Source organism: Schistocerca serialis, chromosome 7, assembly GCF_023864345.2.
Source record: "Schistocerca serialis cubense isolate TAMUIC-IGC-003099 chromosome 7, iqSchSeri2.2, whole genome shotgun sequence".
In the NCBI taxonomy this organism is placed as follows: domain Eukaryota; kingdom Metazoa; phylum Arthropoda; class Insecta; order Orthoptera; family Acrididae; genus Schistocerca; species Schistocerca serialis.
Genome location: NC_064644.1, coordinates 21,275,051 through 21,298,557, shown reverse-complemented (window position 1 = coordinate 21,298,557; position 23,507 = coordinate 21,275,051). Strand labels below are relative to the sequence as shown.

Below are 23,507 nucleotides of genomic sequence, written 5' to 3'. Positions count from 1 at the left end.
TTGCTGACCATAAGTTCTTTATAAAAGGACATTGACTGGACAAGTATAGGGAAGGAAACCATGTGTGTCCTCTCCAAAATAATCATCCCACCAACCGCCTTACAATATTTTGATAAACCAGAGAAAACCTTAATATCAGTGTCAGAAAATGAATATGAAATAAGTTCCTCCCAAATGTTAGTCCAGTATCTCAACTGTTGGAGCAAATTGCTCAGCACCACAGAGCCACAGAATAGACACATACTATTGATGTAATAAGGCAACTTTGTTAAGTACGAATTAGCCACTAAAGAGACATGACATTGATCTCTGGCCATTCTACCAGTCCACCCATCATGAAAATAGTGCACTTTGATTCAAAATGTTGCCCAGGTATCTATATTTCTCACAAGCAGCACAGATATCTCCTACTTTCTCTTGAACCTAGCAATCTACCCCCCCCTTCACATGAGCAACACTAAGTATCGGCCAGATGACTTATCTGGTGTAGCGGCAGGTGCAGCTCATAATTAAAGTTTCTGAGGTGGAGCCACCCCAGAATTTATATTAAAAGAAATCTCTCAGTGACACAATACAGAATTTAAATTAGTGGGATGCATTTCGCATACTTCCCTCAAAGATTTAAATAGTGCCATTCAACATTTTTGGGAATACTGATACTGAGTGATGTTTTTGAACAAGTAGCACCTAGTCTTTAGGCTGCATCTTGACATGTTGGTAGTGTTTTGGGGGCTTTGGTTATATGAAGCACTGCTCTTCTGGGTGTCCTAAAGGCTCTGATCTTCCAGCCTAAGGGAATCCCACCAACCTCCACACTATTTTCACAAGCCACTGATTAGAGAAAAAGGAATAAAAAGAGAGGCCGAAATGTCTCCATCAAATGGCTGTCTCTGAATATCTGTATTATGCTTTTATATGTCATTAGCTGATGTTCAGTATTATAGTTTTGGTATTATTTCAGATTTTTTCCACTGGCTGTTGTATCTGCTGTTAGAATAAGTTTGCAAATGTCTCACCAGAGTGCACCAGAATATGGTAATGTAAATATCACCAACTAGCAAGAGTTTCACAAATGTTTTGAGGAAAAAGTGAACAAAATATACCCGGTTACTTTAGTTTCCTTGATTACTGATTATTTGTGAGTGAAGTGCATATTTTTTGTGATAATGCTTAGTGATAGCTGATTCGCTTGGTCGTTTACCTCGAGCATGTCACTAGTGTTCTCTGCATCTCTTTTCAACAATTCTGATGGTCTTCCCCATTTAAGACATGTCACATCTGCATGGAATGCAACAGATACACACCTTTTGGAGACCTAGATCACTTTTAACAAATAATCTTAGCTAAAGGGAGCAACATCCAAAGGATGCCACATTTCTGTAGGAATCTACAAATCTTCCCGGATATTAGGCTAGTGTAAGGTAGATAAGTGATTTTTGACTTCTCTTCCTCAACCTCAGTCTCAACCTCTTTTCAGGGTACCTGATGTTGACTGCAACACCTGTTCACTTTAACAATATGAGTACCCATTCCTCTGGAAACACTATATGTAGATGTAATTCTTCAGCACGGTGTCAAAAACCCTAATAAACATGGAGCAAGGATTCAATTCTTAAGATCTCACCAATATTACGTCCACCAGAGATGGAGAATGCAGGGTGAATTTTAAATTTCACTGTCAGCACAGGCTCCAAAAAACAAACGGACATCAAAGGGCGTAGCAGACACTAAGAATCACAGTTGCCAAAAACACATTCTTTCACACAAACAAGCACACCTCACACACACGACTGCCATTTCAGCAGCTCAGATTGGAATGCAACTATCACCTACAATTGAAGCAGCAATCTGGATGGGGTGGGGATGGAGAAAGGACAGCAGGGTAAGAGTGGGGGAAGAGACGAGCACTGTCTGGCGGAACCTACAGGGACTATACTGCCCACAGGTACAGCAGTGGGATGCTATGGGGCAGGGAGGTGGGACGAGGAGGGGGAGTTTGGGGAAGGGGAGCAAACAGGGAGAGGAGCAGAGAAGGGAAAGATGGGTGGATGTGTTGGCAGAGGGCGGTGAGGGAACAGGAACAGGGGGGAGGTGATAGGGCAGAGGGGGTGGAAATTGCTGGGTGGAGGACGTGGGGACAGTATGTTACTGGAGGCTGAGGCCGGCATATTTTCTGGAGCGGAGAATGTGTTGTAAGCACGACTGCCATATGCGCAGTTCAGAAAAGCTGGTGGTGGAAAGGAGGATCCAGATGGCTTAGATCATGAAGCAGCCACTGAAATCAAGCGTGTTATGTTCAGCTGCATGTTGTGCCACAGGTTGGCCAGCTTTGCTTTTGGCTACAGTTTGGCAGTGGCCATTCATCCTGTGGACAGCTGTTTGGTAGTCATACCAATATAAAAAGCTGTGTAATGATTGCAGAAGAGCTGGTAAATGAAATGTCACCAACTCTCCACCATCCTCACCCCTTTACCTCTTGCATATCTACTTGTCACTGTTCATTTCACTTCCCAATACACTAAGATCACTTATGCCCAGGGTCTTGAACACTACCTTCCCCAACTTCCTTCGGACTCCAAATCCAGTACCTCATTCCTCATACACATTACTAACTTTGCCCTAACTCACAACTACTTCTCCTTTGAAGGGAATATATACAAAAAAATCTATATGGCACCCTTCTGAAGTTCACATCATGTAGGAAGACATCCCTATTTTCAGCCATTCTGTGCATCCCCCACTATTAACCACTAGCAGCCATCAAGATTCATTCCCTCATGAAGCGGCTAGCCATGAGTTACAAACTAAACTGTGAGAATCTCTCTCTTATTTTGCGAGAATCCTGCTTCATTCACAGAGTGACCGAATTATTCACACAGATGTCAAAGTCGCTTTCCTGTAGCAATATAGCTGTGAATATGTACCCGTAAATATTTTAGTGTGATTTTTAAATAAATATATCAAGTGACAGCAGTGAACGTGAATCTCCTCACAAGCGACTTTATTTAAATTGCATGCCTATGGAGTATCATCTTAGTTATGTGACTGGATTCTCGATTTCCTTGTCAGAAAGGTAATCGACGGAAAATCACTGAGTAGGACAGAAGTGATTTCTGGCATTTGGAAGGAAGTGTTATAGGCCTTCTTCTGTTCCTGATCTAATAAACAATTTAGGAGACTATCTGAGCAGCCCTCTTAGCTGACATATGCTGTGATTTACTGTCTCATAAAGTCATCAGATAATTAAAACAAATTACAAAATGATTTAGACAAGTATGGTGAGAAAAGTGGCAATTTACTCTAAATAATGAAAAGTCTGAAGTCACCCACATGAGTAGTAAAAGGAATCCGCTAAATTTCAGTTTTCAGGATAAAACACACATATCTCATGGCTGTAAATTCAACTAAATATTTAAGGATTACAATTATGAATAACTGAAATTGCAACTATCATATGGATAATATTGTGTGAAAAGCAAACCACAAACTCAAATTTATTGGTAGAACACTTGGGAAATACAAAATGTCTACTAAAGAGACCACTTCCACTATGCTTTTTGCCCTCTTCTGGAGTACCACTGTTTGGTGTGGGATCCGCAACAGATTTATTGAAAAAGTTCAAAGAAGAGCAGCTCATTTTGTATTATTGCGAAATAGGGGAGAGACTGACACAGATGTTATACACAAACTTGCATTTTGTTTTTCACTGTGGTAGGATCTTCTCACGAAAATTCAATCACCAACTTTCTCCTCACAGTGTGAAACTACTTTGCTGGCACCCACCTACGTCGGGTGGAATGATCATCATAATAAAATAAGAGAAATTAGAGCCTGCACAGAAAGATTAAATTGTTTGTGTTTCCGCTGTGGTGTTCAAGAGTAGAACTGTAGAAAAATAGCTTGAAGGTGGTTCGATGATCCCTCTTCCATGCACTTAATTGTCAATTGGAGAGCAGTCATGTAGATGTAGGTGCTTCACAAACAAAAAGGTTTATGTCCCGCACTAGTAAGTTTTCAAATGTGAATCTGAAAATGAGACTTCTATTTTCGACATTTTCAAATGGTTCAAATGGCTCTAAGCACTACGGGACTTAATATCTGAGTCGTCAGTCCTCTAGACTTAGAACTACTTAAACCTAACTAACCTAAGGACATCACACACATCCATGCCCAAGGCACAACGCGAAACTGCGACCGTAGGAGCAGTGCGGTTCCGGACTGAAGCGCCTACAACTGCTCGGCCACAGCGGCCGGCTTTCAACATTTTGAAGAGTCAAAAATAAACTGGAGAAGCATGTGTCACCAAGAGAACTGTACAGAGAATAGTAAACAAAAGTGTCGGAGCTGCAGAAACCTCGCAAAAATTTGTTTTCATGTCACCTGGAAAGCATCGAAATAGCAAGAAACCTGTAACACAAGTAGATGGTTTTGATGCCGATATTTTAAAGCACATTATGCACATCTAAAAAAATTGTGAAACAAATATGATGATTTCAGTTTGAGTTTGAAGTACATTTTGTTGCGTATTACATTTTTATTTATAATATAGTCCAACTTGCAATGCAGTTATTGGAACCATTTTCAATGATCTTGCCATAAGACAATCGTCATTTTGAGAAAAATTGTGCTTGGCGTTTTCACAAAGCTGCATCACCTGTTCTCACCTTTTAACGCGACACAGGCAAAGGCTGTGGAGCAGTGGACACAACCTCAAGACGTGAAATAAGATTTCTCTCATGTAGATGACTGATCAAAACTGGTTTTAAAATGTATTATTTCTTCATAGATTTACTGTATAACACAATGTACCAAAGGCAAATGAAACTGATTGTTGTCCACAGCAACACATTCTGGCAACAAGGACTTTCGTGGAGGTATGTTCCATCTATATAACTAATTTTCTTTTATTTGGGAAGCATCTTCAGTAGCCTGTAATACATGTTTCTTCTACACATATAATAATCATACTATGTGGTAGATACAATGTGCTGCTATATTACATTTTGTTGTGTTTTGCTCTTGTTTTTTAGGTTAGAATCAACTTTCGGAGCACAAATTTCGCAATGTGAATTTATCATTCAGTGTTACTTATGATTTCCAGCACTGTTACCTCATGCATGTGGTCCTGGAGATGTATTCGTTAGTTTTCATGCACCAGCTTGCCGATTGCTGGCATTCTTTCTCCCACATTTGTCACATCACACATATCACTTACACTCTCCATTTTGTGATCAACATATGCGTGTTTTCATGTGTAGTGTGGTCAACTATTGTTGTGTGTTTGTCTGTCATCTTTTGTTTGTGTTGTGTGTGTGGTTTGATATTTTTCATTTGTGTGTGTGTGTGTGTGTTACAGGCGACTGAAGATGCTTCCCAAATAAAGGAAATGAAACACATATAGTGATAAACAAACTGCCTTCAATTAGTTGCATGGACAGAACATACATCCACCAATTTAAAGCAACTAAAGAAAGACAGAAAAGAGAAAAAATTATGAACAATGACTCTGTTTGCCCGTTCTCTGCCACCACGCATGCACAGACAACATTCCCTCCACACTTCCCTATCACTCCACCTCTATGTGCAGAAGTGCCATTCTACATGATGTGGGCTCTATGTCAACCTGTTCATGGATTATCTACAGGGGACCTTCATTGCCTCACAAAATTATAAGCCCCCAGTCTGGTTCAAGTTCATTGATGATATCTCCATGATCTGGATTCAGAGTCAAGACACCCTATCCTCATGCCAAGACACCCTATCATCATTCCTTCACAATACCAACTACTTCTCTTCCATTTGCTTCACCTAGTCCTCCCTTACCCACTGTGCCACCTTCCTGCTGGTTGTTGACCACGTACTCTCTGATGGCTCCATCCACACACCTCTGTTGACATTAAACCCACCAACCACCATGGTACTTGCATTTCAACAGCTGTCATCCCTTCTGCACAAAAAAAAGAAAAAACTCCCATACAGCCTGGCCACCAAAGAACTCCCTTTCCCAGTACAGTGAGGATCCCACCAAGGCCTCACAGACATGTGTAGTCTGCAAACAGATCTTCTGTGCAATATGCCTACATATCCCCAATCCTCCTACAACCCCGAACAACCAGCTACAAAAGGGTGCCCCCTTCATCACCCAATACGATCCTGGACTGGAACAGCTGAACCATATCCTTCATCAGGCCTTTGATTACCTGTCATCATGTCTTGAAATGAGGGACATCCTAACCAAGAATCTTCGTACCCATCTTAAAGTGGTGTTCCATTGCCCACTCAACCTCCACAACATCCTAGTCCATCCCTATGCCACTCCCAATCCTAACCCCTTGCCACAGAGATCATATACCTGTGGATATCCACGTGCAAGACCTGATCAATCCGCCCAACCAGCACTTCCTATTCCAGTCCTTTCACAGGTTTATTCTACCCCACCACTTGTGAAAGCAGCCATGTCATATACCAACTCTACTGCAATCATGGCACAGCTTTTTATGTTGGTATGGCTACCGACCAAGTGTCCACCAGGATGAAAAGACACCGTCAAACTGTGGCCAAGAGCAAAGTAGACCACCCTGTGGCACAACATGCAGTTGAACATAATATGCTTGATTTCAATGGCTGCTTCACTACCACCACCACCTTTTCTGAAGTACGCAGATGGGAGTTATCCTTACAACACATTCTCCGCTCCCTCACTGTCCCCACACCCTGCATCCAACAGTTTCCGCCCTCTCTGCCCTACTACCTCCTTTTTATTCTTGTCCTCTCACCCTCTCTGTGTGCTGCCCCCAGTCAGCACTCCCACCCATCTTTCTCTCTCTCCTCTCCTCCTTTTCCACTCCCCCATCCCCCATCCCCCACCCCCACCACCACCTTCCAGCCCTACAGCACCCTGGTGCTACACCTGTTGGCAGTCTAGTCCCTGCCCACTCTGCCAGAGAGCGCTCTTCTCTTCCCCCACCCACACCCTGTTGATCCTTCCCCATCCCCTCACCATTCAGATAGCCGCTTCTATTCCATTTGAAAGCTGCATTCCAGTCTGAGCTACCGAAGATGGTGGTCATGTGTGTGTAGGTGTGCTTGCTAGTATGAATGAATGTGTGTTTCCTTTCCTGAAGAAGACTTTGGCCACAAGCTAATGTGTAAGTGTCTTCTGTGCAACTCAACATGTCATCTTTACAGTATGTCTGTACAGTATTAATAATGATATGTACTGAGTAGTACGTCAGGGTTATTCCAAACATTCAAGGCACAAAGCACAGTCCGTGTGCTTAAAGTGTTTCAAAAATTCAAAGAATAGTCTGTTCTTTGACTTTGTCTGTTACTTCAGCACACAAGTTGGTTCTTTGTGGTAATGGATATAAATTTCCAAATCATCTATGATGTCCATTGCACCTCCTTTAGCTACAAAGTGTAAAACTTTTAGATTCTCATGTCTTTAAATGTTCTATGAACATCAAATGTTTAATAGTATGCAGGGAAGCATGTTCTCTGTATCTTTCTCTGAAAGTTCTACCAGTTTGGTCTTGTATACAGAGTCACAATCACTACAGGTTATTTTGTACATGCCTGATTTCTGTATTGGGTTGACTGTTCCATTGAATGTATCAACAACATTGGTACCATGTCATTATTTCTGCAGCCTACATAAACAATAATTTTGCTAAAAATATGTGCCAAATCATTTGACAGTGGGCCAATGTAACTCACACTGGTAAAAACTTACTGTCTACTTCTATTTCACTCTAAGGAAATCTCGTGTAGTATATCAGAATTCTTCCTAATGGTCTTTGAGTATATATGATCAATTAATTCAAGCTGAAACCCATTACTGAATGCTGTGCTCTTTAAAACATGGCCTTTGCAACAGAAACTGTGATCAAGAGTGTGTGAGTTGCATTTGCGTGAGTCTGTGTGTGTGTGTGTGTGTGTGTGTGTGTGTGTGTGTGTGTGTGTGTGGGCGCGCGTGTGTGCATGTTTTGACTAATTCCAAGCAAGGCCTTTTTAACTGAAAGTTTACTTGTTTGACAGTCTTTCTGTTGTGCCTATCTGTGACTCAGCATTTCCACTATCTGGTAGTAGTAATCTATCCTTTCATAGTACTGCACTATTGCATTCTGGTTTTTCCACATTTTAGAAAGTAACAATACAAGATTTTTCCTAAACCTGCTGTCTACATTCATTAACTTCAGTAATAATGTTGGAGCTATTGATAAATGTCATTTAAAGAAAAATGGTGGTAAGATTAAATCACCACAAAATTAGCATCTTCTAGAGATGAAAGATGCAGAAGGATAATATAAAAAAGGCTTTCTATATTTACATAGGTTCAAGTGACCACTTTCTGTAATAGCCTACACTGATGAAGACGTGTGAAATGTAAGTGTGTTACTACACAGTTTACATGGCTGAGGAACAATGCATTCAAATGATTAACAGAAAAATGTGGCTTGTTCTATGATGCTGAAGTCTAAGTAGTTCCCATGCTGACAAGACATACTGAAAGCAATAATCCACTTGAAGGAATGAAAAAAATATTGTGCAGTCATTTACACAAAATTTTACAAGACATATTGAAAGTAATACACAACGGTCTCAGATACACAGTTGATTTTCTCCGACATAAATGGAACAGTAACCAGTATCCATGCTCCTTGCACATGCTTTGGAACCATAAACAAAAAGAAATCTGTGTTTTGCCTGACAATTCCACTTAATAGGGAGCAAAGGGAAGATAACAATATGCTTTAGAGGCAGGAACTAATATGTAACAGTAACTCTGATACTACTTCTATAAATATTGTTGACTACCATATTAAAAAGCAAAATAAGATAGACACATTAGCATCAATAGCTCTACAACAGGACATACTAAATTGAGTTATGGAGACCTTAAGAGATGGTGGTCCACTCGAATGAGTGTCGTGGTCAGCCAGGACAGATGAGTTATTTTCATCTACGACTATTACTTCATATTCACCATCGTCATGAGAAAGTTGTTGGCATATTTCACGAGGGTGAGCTGAAACACAGAGGATTACATATGATTAATTTTTAACTAATATAGGATAAGGAATGAACTTAAATGTTTTTACATACAGTTATTTTTAACATAAAAAACATGTTGTTCTTAGTGAAAGGTTATTCTCCTCCCCTTACCACTGTCTGTGTCCTATTTAGTGAGATAGCTCTACCAGTTTAAACATTTTTCACCATTTTGATTATATTTAAAGTTGAAAACCAAAAAAATAGTACATAATCAGCTACCTTCCAGATGTACATCTGCTTCTCATTAGTTCCACATACAGCCACATGATTTTATTCCGTATGTCTGGCCCAAGATATTTTATTGGTAACAAAGAATAAGTACTAATATGACAACATATTCCAAGCTATCATGTAAAACAGTAGGTAACTGAACATGAGAAGTTGTGTCCATATGTGGCAATCAGAAATGAAGGTCTGATAGAAAATAAAAGTTATTCACATATTTATGTATAAAAAGACACGATTGCTGAACCATCTCTAGCAACGCGTCAATCGAGAGCAGCCCCCCCCCCCCCCCCCCCCCCCCGCCCCCAATATTTTTCTTTCATTACTTTCATCTTGTGATATAATAACAATATGCTGCTAGAAGAAAAGTGCAGTAACCTCAAGGACAATGCCACTTCATGAAATATGATGTGACAAGTAGTTCATCTTTGTAGGAGTATATGTAAACAATTTCAGACCAAATTAAATACACATGTCGAGAAGAAGATGCCCGAACAGTCACAGCAGTACACTGTGTACCCACTCCGATGGCAATGCAGGAGTGTATTCTCACAAACAAATGATTGTTAAGGTGCCAAATGCCTTCCTTTGATATACTGTCCCAAGCAGCTTGCACCTTTTGTTACAATTCGGGAATTGTCCTTACAGGCTCTGGACAATGAATAAGTTTCCAGTTCACGATCGCTCATAATTGTTCAACAAGAGAGAGATTTAATCATCTTGCTAGCTAGGGCAGTGGTTGTAAGCCATGAAGAGCATGCTGTGTCACAGCAGCCATATGTGTGGAAGTGTACTATCCTGCTCAAAAAACACACCACCTTCCTGTCAAAGAAATGGCAGTAACGTTGAACAAATAACCTGCACAATGCAGTGGGCACCTGTTATTTTACCCTGCACAAATCAAAATGTGACCTCGAGTTGTAACTGATGCGACCCTCCTCCCTCCCTCACACCATGAAGCCTGGGATGGAACCTACGAGTCACAAGCAAATACACACTGGAATAGGCTGCTCACTAGTTCCGAGCCACACACGAGTACATCCGTCACTCGCATGCAGACAGCATCTAATCTGAAATGATAATTAAATCAAGACCCTAAGCTGTCAACAGGCATTGATATACATCAATGGGGACAGTTGAAAATGTGTGTCCCGACCAGGACTCGTACCTGGGATCTCCTGCTTACATGGCAGATGCTCTATCCATCTGAGCCATCGAGGGCACAGGCGATAGTGCGACTGCAGGGATTTATCCCTTCCACGCTCCCCATGAGACCCACATTCCCAACTTAGTGTCCACACACTAATCCGTAGTGCCCCTGCCCATTACACTCATTACTCACGGCAGACAATCTTACCGAGTATCGTATGAGTTCGGACAATGCATGTGCATCCAACACAGAAGAAGAAGGTCAATGGCCACTTAGCCTTAACTATATGAAGATGGTATCTGTTTTTTCGGACATGTCCAAAAGAACAGATACCGTCTTCATATAGAATCTACTATTGTCACTGAAGACAACTGTGTGCCATTCCACTCACCAGCTGACTTTTTCACGACAACAGAGTTGCCATGATTGTGGTGTCATGGTGTCAGTGGTAGCCTGGCCTGAGGCATTCATTATCTTAGTCTTGCTGCAAATATGTTTCCCAACGGTTCTTGGTGATACATTGTGTGCAATGTGTGCCCTGATTTCTTCTCTGGACGATGTCTGGTTGGCCACTGCTGCTCTCACAATGTGTCAATGTCGATGTGCATCTGTACTGCGTGGACATCCAGAACCTGCTCTGTGGAATGGAATGTTCCACAGACTACTGCTAAAAGCAGCAACATACCACCGATATACTGTGCCTAGCATGTGCAGCAGCTCACTGATATATCCATCTAGCTTCCAGCAGGCCCATAATGTGACCCTGTTCAAATAGTTGAACTTGTCCAACATGAGTACGTACTCATCATTGTGGCACGGTCATACCCTGCAACGAATATTGCAAGCACTGTTCATCTCTAAACTCACCAAGATTACTACTGCCTGTTGTGTCAAAACCAAGGGTGCACAGAAAGGCCTCCTGAATACCATCCAATAGCCAATGACTGTGAAAAATGAATCACTAACACTACAACCCCTCAGTATGCACATATTATATCCTAGTGCAGTACAGTCCTTGAAGGTGTTACATTTTTTCCAGGAGTTTGATAAAAATTCACAGTTTCATAAATCAGCACTCTACGAGACATTCAATTACTTTAATAAATAGTCAATGATGCTAAGGGTCTCATGGAATAATAAGAAACAATGCTGACAACTTGGTGTATTGTTCCAATGAATGGACTTGAAATCGTCACACTACACATTCAGAAGAAACACCGCAACTATTCATTGCTTATTCTATGTGTGCCTAATACCTTATTGTATGCTACCCAGATTTCAAGACACCAGTTATCTAAGCTGCACACTGCCACTGCTCCTTGGATCATCTAAATCATTAATTTGCAAGAAGCTTATCCTCAAGGATAAAAAAGTTATACTATCTCTGTTTCTACAGTTTCACCTCTAGAGCTCATAGATACAGCAGACTATCTGTAGTTGTTGTAAGTTGTTTCCTTAAGTGAAACTTAGTACTAAGCACAAAACAATTTGTTTTCCAATTGCAGATACAAGATATTTTTTATTAAAAATCTTATAAGAAGTTAACAGTCGAGAATAATACTGCATTCAAATTAATAATTGTGGTTTACTGCTCAAACATGTTTCAATGGTGTTGTACACCTACAGTGGGCATTTCCTTTTATATTGAAAACACTCACTAAAGATTATATACCTGTACTGAAACACTGGTATGTGATTATTAATAAAAGTGCAGCACTCTTCTTAATAGCTAGAGCATATTGTTATATTTCATAAAAAAAAAAACACATAATTTATTTGTGATAGTAAAAACTGAAAAATTCTGCCTTAGAAGACAGTGATCTTTAGTAAATTACTTATTTATTGTCCTGAAATCATAGGAAAATGGAGCAACAGAAATCCATGATAGAAAATACCCTTTAAATGTTGACTTGCTTCTGGTATTAACAGGTAAGAATGCTCTTTGGTGATTTCTAAAGGTTCTAATCACTAGATGAAAAATGATGCTCTCTCTCTCTCTGCTCAGTCTTAATTAATGGAATCCTATTCCCATCTGAGTTGCCAATGGCACCTACTATTGGCCGATTTACATTTGTAATCTACAAGTTTCATATAGAGCAATAATTCTTCATAAATATCATTAAATTAGTCAGCAAACAATTTTATTAAATAATTTTTATTTGCCCTGCAAGACAGAATAAATACTGAGAAGATTTAAAGCAGTTCTTACATTAATGAGCTAAATGTGGACTTTCATGAACAAAGCTAAGAAAAAATATTATTAAAATAAATTAAGTTTCATGAAGCAGAGAGATAACTGGAAAGAAATGCGGTAAAATCAATAAACTGGCACTGAAAAATGCAAAATCACAGCTGTCCTTAGGGTTAATGGGTAACACTCCCTAGCAGCCTAGATAGAATATTATAAGACAAAACACAAGAGTGATATATTTCATTTTCATTTCATTTTTCATTTCATTTATCATCATCCTTTTCATCATTTACATGATACAGGAATTTTTTCACATATAAAGCAACACTTCTGCAACAGCAAAATTCTATATTTCTGCAACAGCAGAATTGTATATTGCACATTAGGTACTGATAGCTTCTGTTACTTCAATACTGAAGATAAACATTTCTCAAACAAATTTGTCTGTGATGTATGAACAACAGCTACAAGCCTTAAACAATGAAAAATCCATGACAGAATAACAACAACATGAAAAGAATTTGTTGCTACTCTCCATGTAGAGAGGCAGTGAGTGGCAGACAGGAACATCTATCAGACTAAGTTCTTCATCACTCACACTCACACACACTCACACACACACACACACACACACACACACACACACACACACACACACACACACACACACACACATATTCACATGAACACAAATCACACATGTGGGCACTGTTGTCTCAGGGCGTCTAGGACCGCCTGCAACTATATCAGAAGTGAAGCGCGATCTCTACTGGGGTGGGTAATGTGGTTACCAAAGAAGCATGGGTAAAAAGAGAGGGGGGGGGGGGGGGGACATAGCAGGGTAGGGATGCGGGAAAACCGTAGTGCTTCATGTAGGAGAGTGAAGGGATGTGGTGGGGACAGGGTAGTGTGCTGCTAGATGCAGCATTGGGAGGCTGTGCTGAGGGGAAGCAGGGTAGGGCAAAGAGGAAAGTAGAGGAGGGGAAACAAATATGCAAGTGAGCTAATGAGATAGAAAGCATGTTTATAAAGCTGGAGAGGAAATGGGAAAGAAGATAAGAAGGCCGGGGGGGGGGGGGGGGGGGGGTATGGGAAGGACAGCTACATTGCAACGAGAGCTTGCACCTGTGCAATTCAGAAAGGTGATGTAGGAGGGAAGCATCCAGATGGCAGGGGCTGTGGAGCAATTATTGTAATCAAGCATATCGTGTTTGGTGACCTGCTCAGCAACTGGGTGGTAGGTAACAATTAGGTGCTGGCAGTTCATGTGGACAGATAGCTTGTTAGCTGTCAAGCCTGCATTGAATACAGTGCAGTGGTTGCAGTTAAGTTCATACATCAAGTTGTATCCACTGTACTGCATTCGACACAGGTATGATAACTAACAAGGTATCTGTCCCAATGAATGGTCACCACCAAAATGCAGTCAACAGGCACCAGGTACACCCCATTGTTGAGCATGCTGCCCACCACAATTTGCTTGACTTCAATGACTGTTTCATCGTCTGTGGCTTCTAGATGCTTCCCATCAAAATCAGCTTTTCTCAGTTGCACAGGTGGGGAATTCTCACAGCAAACATCCTTCATTCTCATAGTCCCCTCCAGCCTCAATCTCCAAAGGTCCTTGACCTCCACCTGCCTATCCCCCTCCCTCCCGTATCTCTAACCTACACGTCCCTTCTAACACAGCTGCAAAACCTACATAGACCTTCCCCTTCTCTATGTCCCTCCTCTCCCCCATGCTTCACTGGCCTCCCCAGCACAGCCTCCTGATGCTGCTCCTGGCAGTCCACCATCCTGTTCCCATCACATTCCTGAACACTCTCACTGGCATCACTAGCATCTTCCTGCATCCCTGTCCTGCCTTGTTCCCCCTCCCTGCCCCACGCATCTTGTGTACTCACACTCCCCACCCCAGCAAAGATCGCTGCTCACTATCGATGCAGCTGCATTTGGGCCTTAGTGTACATAGATGACAGTGGTCATGTGTGTGAGTTGTTACTGTGTGAATACTTGAGAGTCTTGTTTTGGCTATGTCTGATGAAGACTTATTCCCAGTCCAGAAGGTGAACAACATATAGCAATATTTTTCACTGTAGCTGCCTTTCAAACCCTCTTCTATGTGGAGAGGATCAACCCATCCTTTACATACAAATATCAATTTGACAAAAATACAAAACATAGGACAAGACCTCTGAACAGATTGTATTATTGCAATAAACCTGTCGGTACCATTCTGGTACAAAGACAGTCGATAAGCTTTGTAACAAAAATAAAACAATGAAATTTTTGAGCTGCACTCAGAGAAACAAAAATACAGAGTTTTCATTGAAATTGTTACAGAGCTGATATACGTATAAGACACCTAACAGTGGGCTGCAGTATGTCATCACGGGTACTGAAACTCTTGCTCAACTACGTATGATACGCAAGATGATTTTTAATATTCTATTGACTCAAGCATATGAAAAACAGCACAGTGGTTCAAACGATAAGAAAATTTTGCAAATGCTGTATAAATTATACAATTAAATACATGTACTTATGATCATCATCTGTTGTATAATCCACTACACAAGACACAAAATTTACCGAAACCAATATATATCAACAGTGACATGCAAATTATATTTTTTTGTGCATGTGGTACAATATTTTCTCAAGAAATAGTTGTAAAAAAAAATTACAAGCAACAACATGCAGTCAAAAGCATTTTCTAAATAATGACATACCCTAAAGAGAACATGCACTGAAGCAAATGTCTGTCACACAAAAGAAATTAAAGTAACATGAACCATTAGTAATTTTCAAAAAATATACATCAAAATTGCAAACTCTTGGGGTAACAGAGCAAGCACACACTAAAAATCACAGTTTAAAAACATTCTGCCTATAAACATCCACAAACAGTTTAATTTCAATCATTGCTTTTAATAAGAATTACCTTGATTATTTATGGTTGAGTTCCTATACCTAGTTGGCACATGATTGTTGTTGTTGTTGTTGTTGTTGTTATTGTTGTTGTTGTGATTTTTGTAAAAAGGATGACGGCGAAGGAAAGGCTGTTGAACAGCATTGGGATGAGACCCAGGAAGGAACTGAGGATAAACATGATGGGACCACTGTGGGAAGAGAGGCCTCGCTCCAGTCTCTATTGGCCAGCATGAAGAAAAACAGAAAAAAGCAATAGCATACCGAATGTTAAAACTTTCAAATTCTGTTACTTAAAATTGTATATGAAGGCAACAGAGCAAAACACACTGAATATGAAACATACTTTCTTCTCTGTGTTAACACAAGCTCTTAAATTCCTGAACATCTGACTACAACATAAGCACAAAAAAATTCTTTTAAAAGTGTCAACCACTTTAAAGGGGGTGGAGATTCTCTAGGGAAAGATCAACACCAATACAAAAGAATTAGAAAGTTTCATATCAAAACTCTAAACATTCAGAGAGGAAAATCAATTGCATAACCAAGTGTCAAACCATAACAAAAAAGGTAAGTGATACATCTACGACACCTACAATTTATGTATATTTTTCATCACAAGTCTGCTCTATCACTATGAATTGAATAGTGTCATCCTTGCATTCCTGGAAATTGTATTACGAAATTTTGATCTACCTACAGCTAGTCAGTCATTCATTACCAACAGTAATTATGTGAGGGAGATGAGTGTCAACATTAGAAGTAATTATTCATAAAGATTCACATTTTCCTTTGACACCTGAAAAAAGGCTACCAGGTAATCTCTGTACACAAACAGAGAGAAATTTAAATTTGTCTAGCTCATTTATTTTATACACTCATCTCCAAGTCAAATCAACACTCTCACTACAGTAGCAGTCATGCCCAACTTCCTTTTTCGTATGAAAAAAGAACACCATAAAAAGTATTTAACAGCATGCATATTACACACAGATTTCTGAAAAATGCTCTAACAGGTCTTGTGATTATCCTTCTCTGCTATGCAAAGAGTTTTGATTAAGAAATGGAGAAACGACAGATTATATCAAATACGCCAAATTACATTATGATGAAGTTAGATATCAACTTCCACATGAAGTACATAGTGACACATGTAGATGTACATCTGTTGGAACTGTCCTTCAAAACCAGTACTTTTTGCAAACCTGTCTTACAAAACTTTTAAATGCAAATCAAACAAAGCAGCCTTGCACTAATTTGAGTGATTCTTCCCCGTAACTGACAAAGTGGTAATTTGTTTCCGAACTGTGAGAGCATCTGATAACTTTTGGTGACAGTGCTCATAACAGAAAATGTAAATCAATCATTAGTGTAATGAGGTACACAGGCACAACATATGGAGATTTTTGGTTGATATTCTAGGTGCGACACAAATTCACATTTACCATTTTGCTTCACCATAACTCACGGAAAAAATGAAAGTTTTGCACAACAATAATAAAAGTTTTACATATTTTATCAGCTGAACAAACTGCCTTGAGATACTATGTTCTGCAGTTACTCATAGAATTCACACTGCAGCATACCTGCAGAAACCTCTCACGACTCGTACAAGTAAATTGTGCAAAACCATAAAGCTCCTTAATCCACAGTCACAAAATACAAAAATAGTATGAATTGTAATGTATAGTTAACTACAAAATTGACAACACAGGCTGGGGGAGACAGCCTAATAAAAAACTTGATAACCACATTTCAAAGTTTATAACAATGTGCAGATGTGAAGATTAACAACTGCCATCAAAAATATACAGACATATGCTGAACCCAAGAAAAATGTGACTGACAGAATGCTTCATAATTTTGGAAGTTATGGAGAGCAACCCTGACCAAAAAATAGCAATAATCTTCCATCGCATTCTAAGTTCTTTACTCTGCTGGAAAAACATTTTTATCTATAGAATCAGTAAATGTAACCACTCACTGAAGAAGAAAACCATGAGTGGTGGTTGACAGAATACAGGAGATACATAAATGGTACATTAGAATATCACCTTTTGTTCTTCAGAGTACACAAACACTAAAAGCAACATTGTCCTGGAAATGTGGACAAAATGTGTGATTGGTAGTGTTCACACAATGTCTCATGCCAATTGGACAAAGTTACTTTTTTGTGCGTGACTTTTGAGAGAGAACAAAAATTAGTAAGCTCACCTAACATGTTCCAGGTATAGTATGTGTATCTATATTTCTTCTAACAGCTCCAACACACTCTTTATTTATTCAATTGTGTGTATTCCACCTACAATATTCAGAATGGAAGAATCATTTTATTCTCTCAATCTGGTGAGTCATTCATTTGATAAGGGTGAAAACTGAGTACTTGTGAGGAATCACTGTACAGATACTTATCCATTCAAGCATTCTCAGTACATCTTCATATCATGATAGCATATGTAAAGACAGAGCTCTCTGCAAACTGAATGATGGTAAAATCTACTTCTTATTGATCTAAATCAGACGGCCACAATGGCAAACAAAGGGAACTTTGGACTAGTTTTGCACAAATCTAATGATGAAAAACACTGCAAGGAGGATTTGCACATCCACTGAAAGTTTAGGACACTCCATAATATTTCCTTCAATTCTTATTAAAGGCAAATGAAGATGTAATTAGAACATTTAAATTTTAACGAAAGTGAGATTTGCAAGAATTATTTTCTTCTTTTAAAATGGTAAGCCATGATGTAGTAACTGCAGTTTCATGAAATAATTTATTTCTGTCTGTTTATTCGGTATAGTGAATAGAAAAGAGGTCTACTTAAAATCAATTGTCAATCATAGTACCATCTGAAATAAAGACAAAGGTGAAGAGAAGACCACAAACAATTGCCCTCATACTATCAGAAAGGTGTTCCAAGTTGCCACTCTTATGAAGGAAAACAAAAGAAGGATCATAAAGTACTTCTATAATTCTGTCTCAAAGAGATTTATTCTCTTTTTCACCACGTTCAAATCATATATTTTATATAACCAAGACAGTAATGCCTCTCTGAGGCACTTCTCCTACAATGTGTTTGTACTTTGCTCCTCCATCTCTCCATCCACATTTTTAAATATTCAAAGAAATATAATATGCTCTGTCATCCGTTATGAGTATTTTAAGAATATCTTAAAAAAATGTTCAGAATAAAAAAAATAGATGAAATTATCTTCGTAAATCATCATAAATAAAGAGAAATACCCCACAAAATGAGGTTCCATCATGATATAAAAAGAATATTATTGCAGTTTATTTGGAGGACACATGTGTACTCCAAAATTAAGAAAATTAATTTAGAACCGTGTAAAAACCTACTCCTAAGACTCCAGTCCCATATTTTTAGATTTCCGATAAGTTGTTGACATGGTATTGTATTTGTATTTCTTTATTGGTCCTGTAAATCGTGTTTAGGTACATATTTTGCACAAACGATGTAGGACAAGTCAGACTGTTAACGAAGGTACAAGCATACAGAACACATTCCCAGACATGTGAGTGTCTTGAAGACTTCTTCAGTAATAGACCCAGGTATGTTGTCCTCGATGGTGAGTTTTCATCAGAGATAATAGTATTGCCAGGAGTGTCCAGGGAAGTGTGATAAGACTACTATTATTTTATACATACACAAATGATCTGGCAGACAAGGTGGGCAGCAATCTACAGTTGTTTGTTGACGATGCTGTGGTGTACAGGAAGATTCAAAGATGAGTGACTGTAGGATGATACAAGATGACTTAGACTAGTCAAAGTGACGAATGGCAGCTGGCTCTAAATGTACAAAAATGTAAGTTAAGCAAACCCATAATATTCGGACGTGACAATAGTAATGTCCTACCTGACATAGTCAGGTCGTTTAATATCTAGGCATAATGTTGCAAAGCTATATGAAATGGAAAAAGCATATGAGGATTGTGGTAGGGAAGGTGAATGGTCAGCTTCAGTTTATTCGGAGAATTTTAGGAAACTGTGGTTCATCAGTAAAGGAGACGGCATATAGCATGCTAGTGCGACCTACTCTTGAGTAATGCTTGAGTGTTTGATATCTGCACCAGGTCAAATTAAAGGAAAGCATTGAAACAATTCATAGCCAGGCTCCTAGATTTGTTACCAACAGGTTCAAACAACATGACAGGTTCAAACAACACACAAGTGCTGCAGAGATGCTTCAGAAACTCAAGTGGGAATCCCTGGAGTGAAGGCAACATTCTTTTTCAGGAACACCACAGAGAAAATTTAAAGAACCAGCATTTGAAGCTGACTGCAGAACAATACTACTGCTGCCAAAACACATCTCATTTAAAGACCATGAAGATGAGAGAGATTAGGGCTCACATGGAGGCATATAGGCAGCCAGTTTTTCCTTGCTCTGTCTGTGAGTAGAACAGGAAATGAAATGACTAGTAGTATAGGGTACCCTCCTCCAGACACCTTTCAATGGCCTGTGGAGCGTGAATGTAGATGTAGATACACATAAACATGTAGTGTGAAGACCCTAAGCATGTGACTCAGCCAAATGTAAAATTATCATAATTGCACTAGACGCGTTGAGCAGAAGAGTGTGATTGTGGTACAGAGATGAATAATGGAAAATTTATCTATTAATTCTGATATAAAATATGTGATAAACAGATACATTGAAACATTCATGGTACATTCCTCACACATTTATGTTAGAACTCATTTTCCTCAGCTCTTAATTGTACATCAGTGACGATAAGTACATAGAAACTGAATGCACCAGTTTTCCACATGAAACCCTTTCTTACATGAGAAATTGAAAAGGCCTTTCATTAAGGTGCAATACTTCTGTGTTTTGTATGGGACAGGTGAACATTTTCCCTTGCCTCCATGGTCTCCACACCTAAACCCATTAGAGCTGTTTCACATAGCGGCATCTGATAGCTATTACTTATCAGATTTATTATTTGCAATAAAAGGAAAAGATAAATTGCTACTTTCCACACAAATGACATAACAAAAAGACACTTACACATTAGCTTTTGGCCAAAGGCTTCATCAGAAAAGGAAACACACACACACACACACACACACACACACACACACACACATTCATTCACACAAGCAGGTACACCTTATGCACATGACTGCCATCTCCAGCAGCTTGGTCCATCTTTTTGTTGTGTGTGTCTGCAACTTAATGTGTCATCTTCATGGTAAGCAGCAATCTACCTTTTCCTTACTTTGTTGATATTCCAACCAGGAAATTCAATTGTTTAAATTTATTATTTATTTACTTTTATTTATTTATTTCATGTTCTGTTCATCCATGCAGTGATCTGTAGTACAAGAAACACAATGTCTTCATCTCCATATTGTGGAAGGCTGTGAACCAAGACACAACACTATAGCAATATAACAGGCATTCAGAATTCAACGTGAAGGCGGGTTGTTGCATACTTCAAAGAAGAGCATTATGAACATCTCATGCAAGAAAGAGTTTGAGGTAGTTTCCTCGTACATTCCGTTCCTGGGTATCATATGATTAATGTATTATGAACAGTTACACAAAATGAGTTCTAAAATTAAAATAAAGCATTTCCAGACTCATGTTCATGTAAAATATTTGAAATTTTGTAAGTGTATGTAATTTGTCCAGAAATTTTAGCTGTCTCTTTTTGTTACATTCTGTATATAAAGCATTTAGGAAACAAACATGTATTACATTACACTATGATATGGCATGTAATGTAGTTTTTGATTAGACAACATTTATTGTGTATATAGTACTTATTTCTGAGTTTCATGGGGCTATTAGGAGAAAGGATCTCTTCTGGTGAATCAGCTGAGGTTTACATAGCTGTTTCATTGCACACACATGAGAATAGCATTCTGTGTTTCTAATTGTTTTTGAACTTGATCTGCTGTAAGATTAGACTGAAGTGATCATATGGCATTTATTGGCCAGGATATCCCCTTCAGGGTTCGGCCGCCATATTGCAAATCTTTTTAGAATTATGCAGAATTTGTGCATCACAACTGTCAGATTAACGTCATTGAAAGTATTTTTTGTGAGTGAATTCTATATAAGAATGGAATCAAGTTGTGTTTGCATGTGCGTTGAGCCTGACAATTTATGTAAACAAGATTGTTTTCAAAATTTATCATTTTATATTGAAAAATCAGAGCGAACTTGAACCCATTTTCAATGAGCAAGTAACTACAAGTAGTGATAGGGCACCAATTCAAATTTTTTATCTTTTTACTTATGTACCTAAGCAGAGCAGTGGAATTCTTTTGTCTATTCTACATATAGTGCACAACACTCTTTTCAAAATACTGTGGTGTACCAGTTAGCTTCACTCACTGGCATGCTGCAGGTCATCACTTAAGACCCAACCACCAGCAATTATTTGTTATTTAGTATTTATCATTTCTGGAATGTTCTCAAAAGTTCATATGTTTGTATATTCTGGAATATTCAATGTCTGTATACATGGCAGCACTCTCCATCCAGGAGTTCAGTTCTGTTCTCACTGTACATTGGTGCCCATAACAATGATGCTTCTAATGCTAAGTGTTGTATTTCATTTCTGATCCTACTTTAATAATTGGACCTGACACTATTTACAACATGACTATATTTTATAACAATGAAATGTAAATGAGAACAGATTACAGGCCTCTCTCTCTCTCTCTCTCTCTCTTTCCACCCCCCCCCCCCTCCTTGTGTGTGTGTGTGTGTGTGTGTGTGTGTGTGTGTGTGTGTGTGTGTGTGTGAAAAGTGTGAGAGAGAGATTTTATACAAAAGTTAAGCAGTAAGGCAGGAGAGTATCCACTTCACTGGAAGGAATGGTGACTTACAGAACATCCCTGGAATATTACAGAGAGGACTGTCTCCAATATTAATAAAGTGAATGAACAAAGTAAATCTCTTCTAGCTGTTTCAATGCTTGGTCATATTGTTATAACTGTATGGAAACGATTATTCATTAAGAATGATATGAAGTCTGCAATATAATATCTAATTCTTTTACTGGCTTAGTGAACATGGCTGTAATTTATAGAAAACTGTAATTCAATATTTATCTTTATGGAGTATTTTTACTCAAGTTGCAGCAAAACAATCAGCAACACAAAACATTTTAAATATACTGTAGTTATTTTGAACTACCAAATTATCATAAATATAAATGGTTAAACAGTTTATTATAAGAGACAATCAGAAAGTTTCCGTTTGAAGACCGTAAACAGAATCAGTACACCAATCATGCAAAATCATTGTGAGTAGTGAAGCAATCATCCGAAATGCACCAGGTGTCTTGCTGCGTGAAGAAGTCCTTAAATGTACGCTGCACATCCTCATATGAAAAATATCGTAGACCCTTTAAGACACCAAAGATGTGATAATCACTTGGGGAGAGACCACAACTATAGGGTGGGTGTTCAAGTGTCTCTCACTAGTTGTTTGTACATAATGAATGAGGCTGGCCTCCCAGATCAACCGGCATCTTAAGCTGAGTCATCACCAGCACGGAACTTGGGGCACCATTCCACAATGGTGGATTTTGACATACGTGCAGCCTCATACATATTCTTCACTCTCCAGTGGATGTCCAAAGATGTTTGTCCTTTGGCCACCAAGAAAAGAATAACAAAATATTGATACTGTTTGTAATATATGGTAATGACATCACCATAGTTCACATTTCCGAATTTACCGCATGCACACTGGAAAGACACAAGTGCCACATTAATTCCTAGCCTACATGTTTGTGCATATATAGACACATCAGAGCCACACTACACTGCATACCCCTGCAGCAATGCCCTCAAATGGAAACTTTTTGATTGTCCATTATACTATGCTTAAAAGGGCAGCATATTATTTCAATGCATAGTAATTTTATTTAGTGGCTATAAAATTTATGTATTAGCAGTTCACAATAGCATGC

At 38.9% G+C, this 23,507-nt stretch overlaps 1 protein-coding gene across 1 annotated transcript in view; it reads right to left on the bottom strand.

Moving 5' to 3' along the window:
• LOC126412765 (neurobeachin) overlaps positions 1 to 23,507 on the bottom strand; it is a 1,487,907-nt gene that overhangs the window by 814,300 nt on the left and 650,100 nt on the right. Inside the window, exons 27-28 of the mRNA XM_050082518.1 lie at positions 15,565 to 15,771; positions 8,898 to 9,028 (exon numbers count right to left, since the gene is read on the bottom strand). Coding sequence (XP_049938475.1) covers positions 8,898 to 9,028; positions 15,565 to 15,771 — 338 coding nt within the window. The remainder of the gene's footprint in view (positions 1 to 8,897; positions 9,029 to 15,564; positions 15,772 to 23,507) is intronic.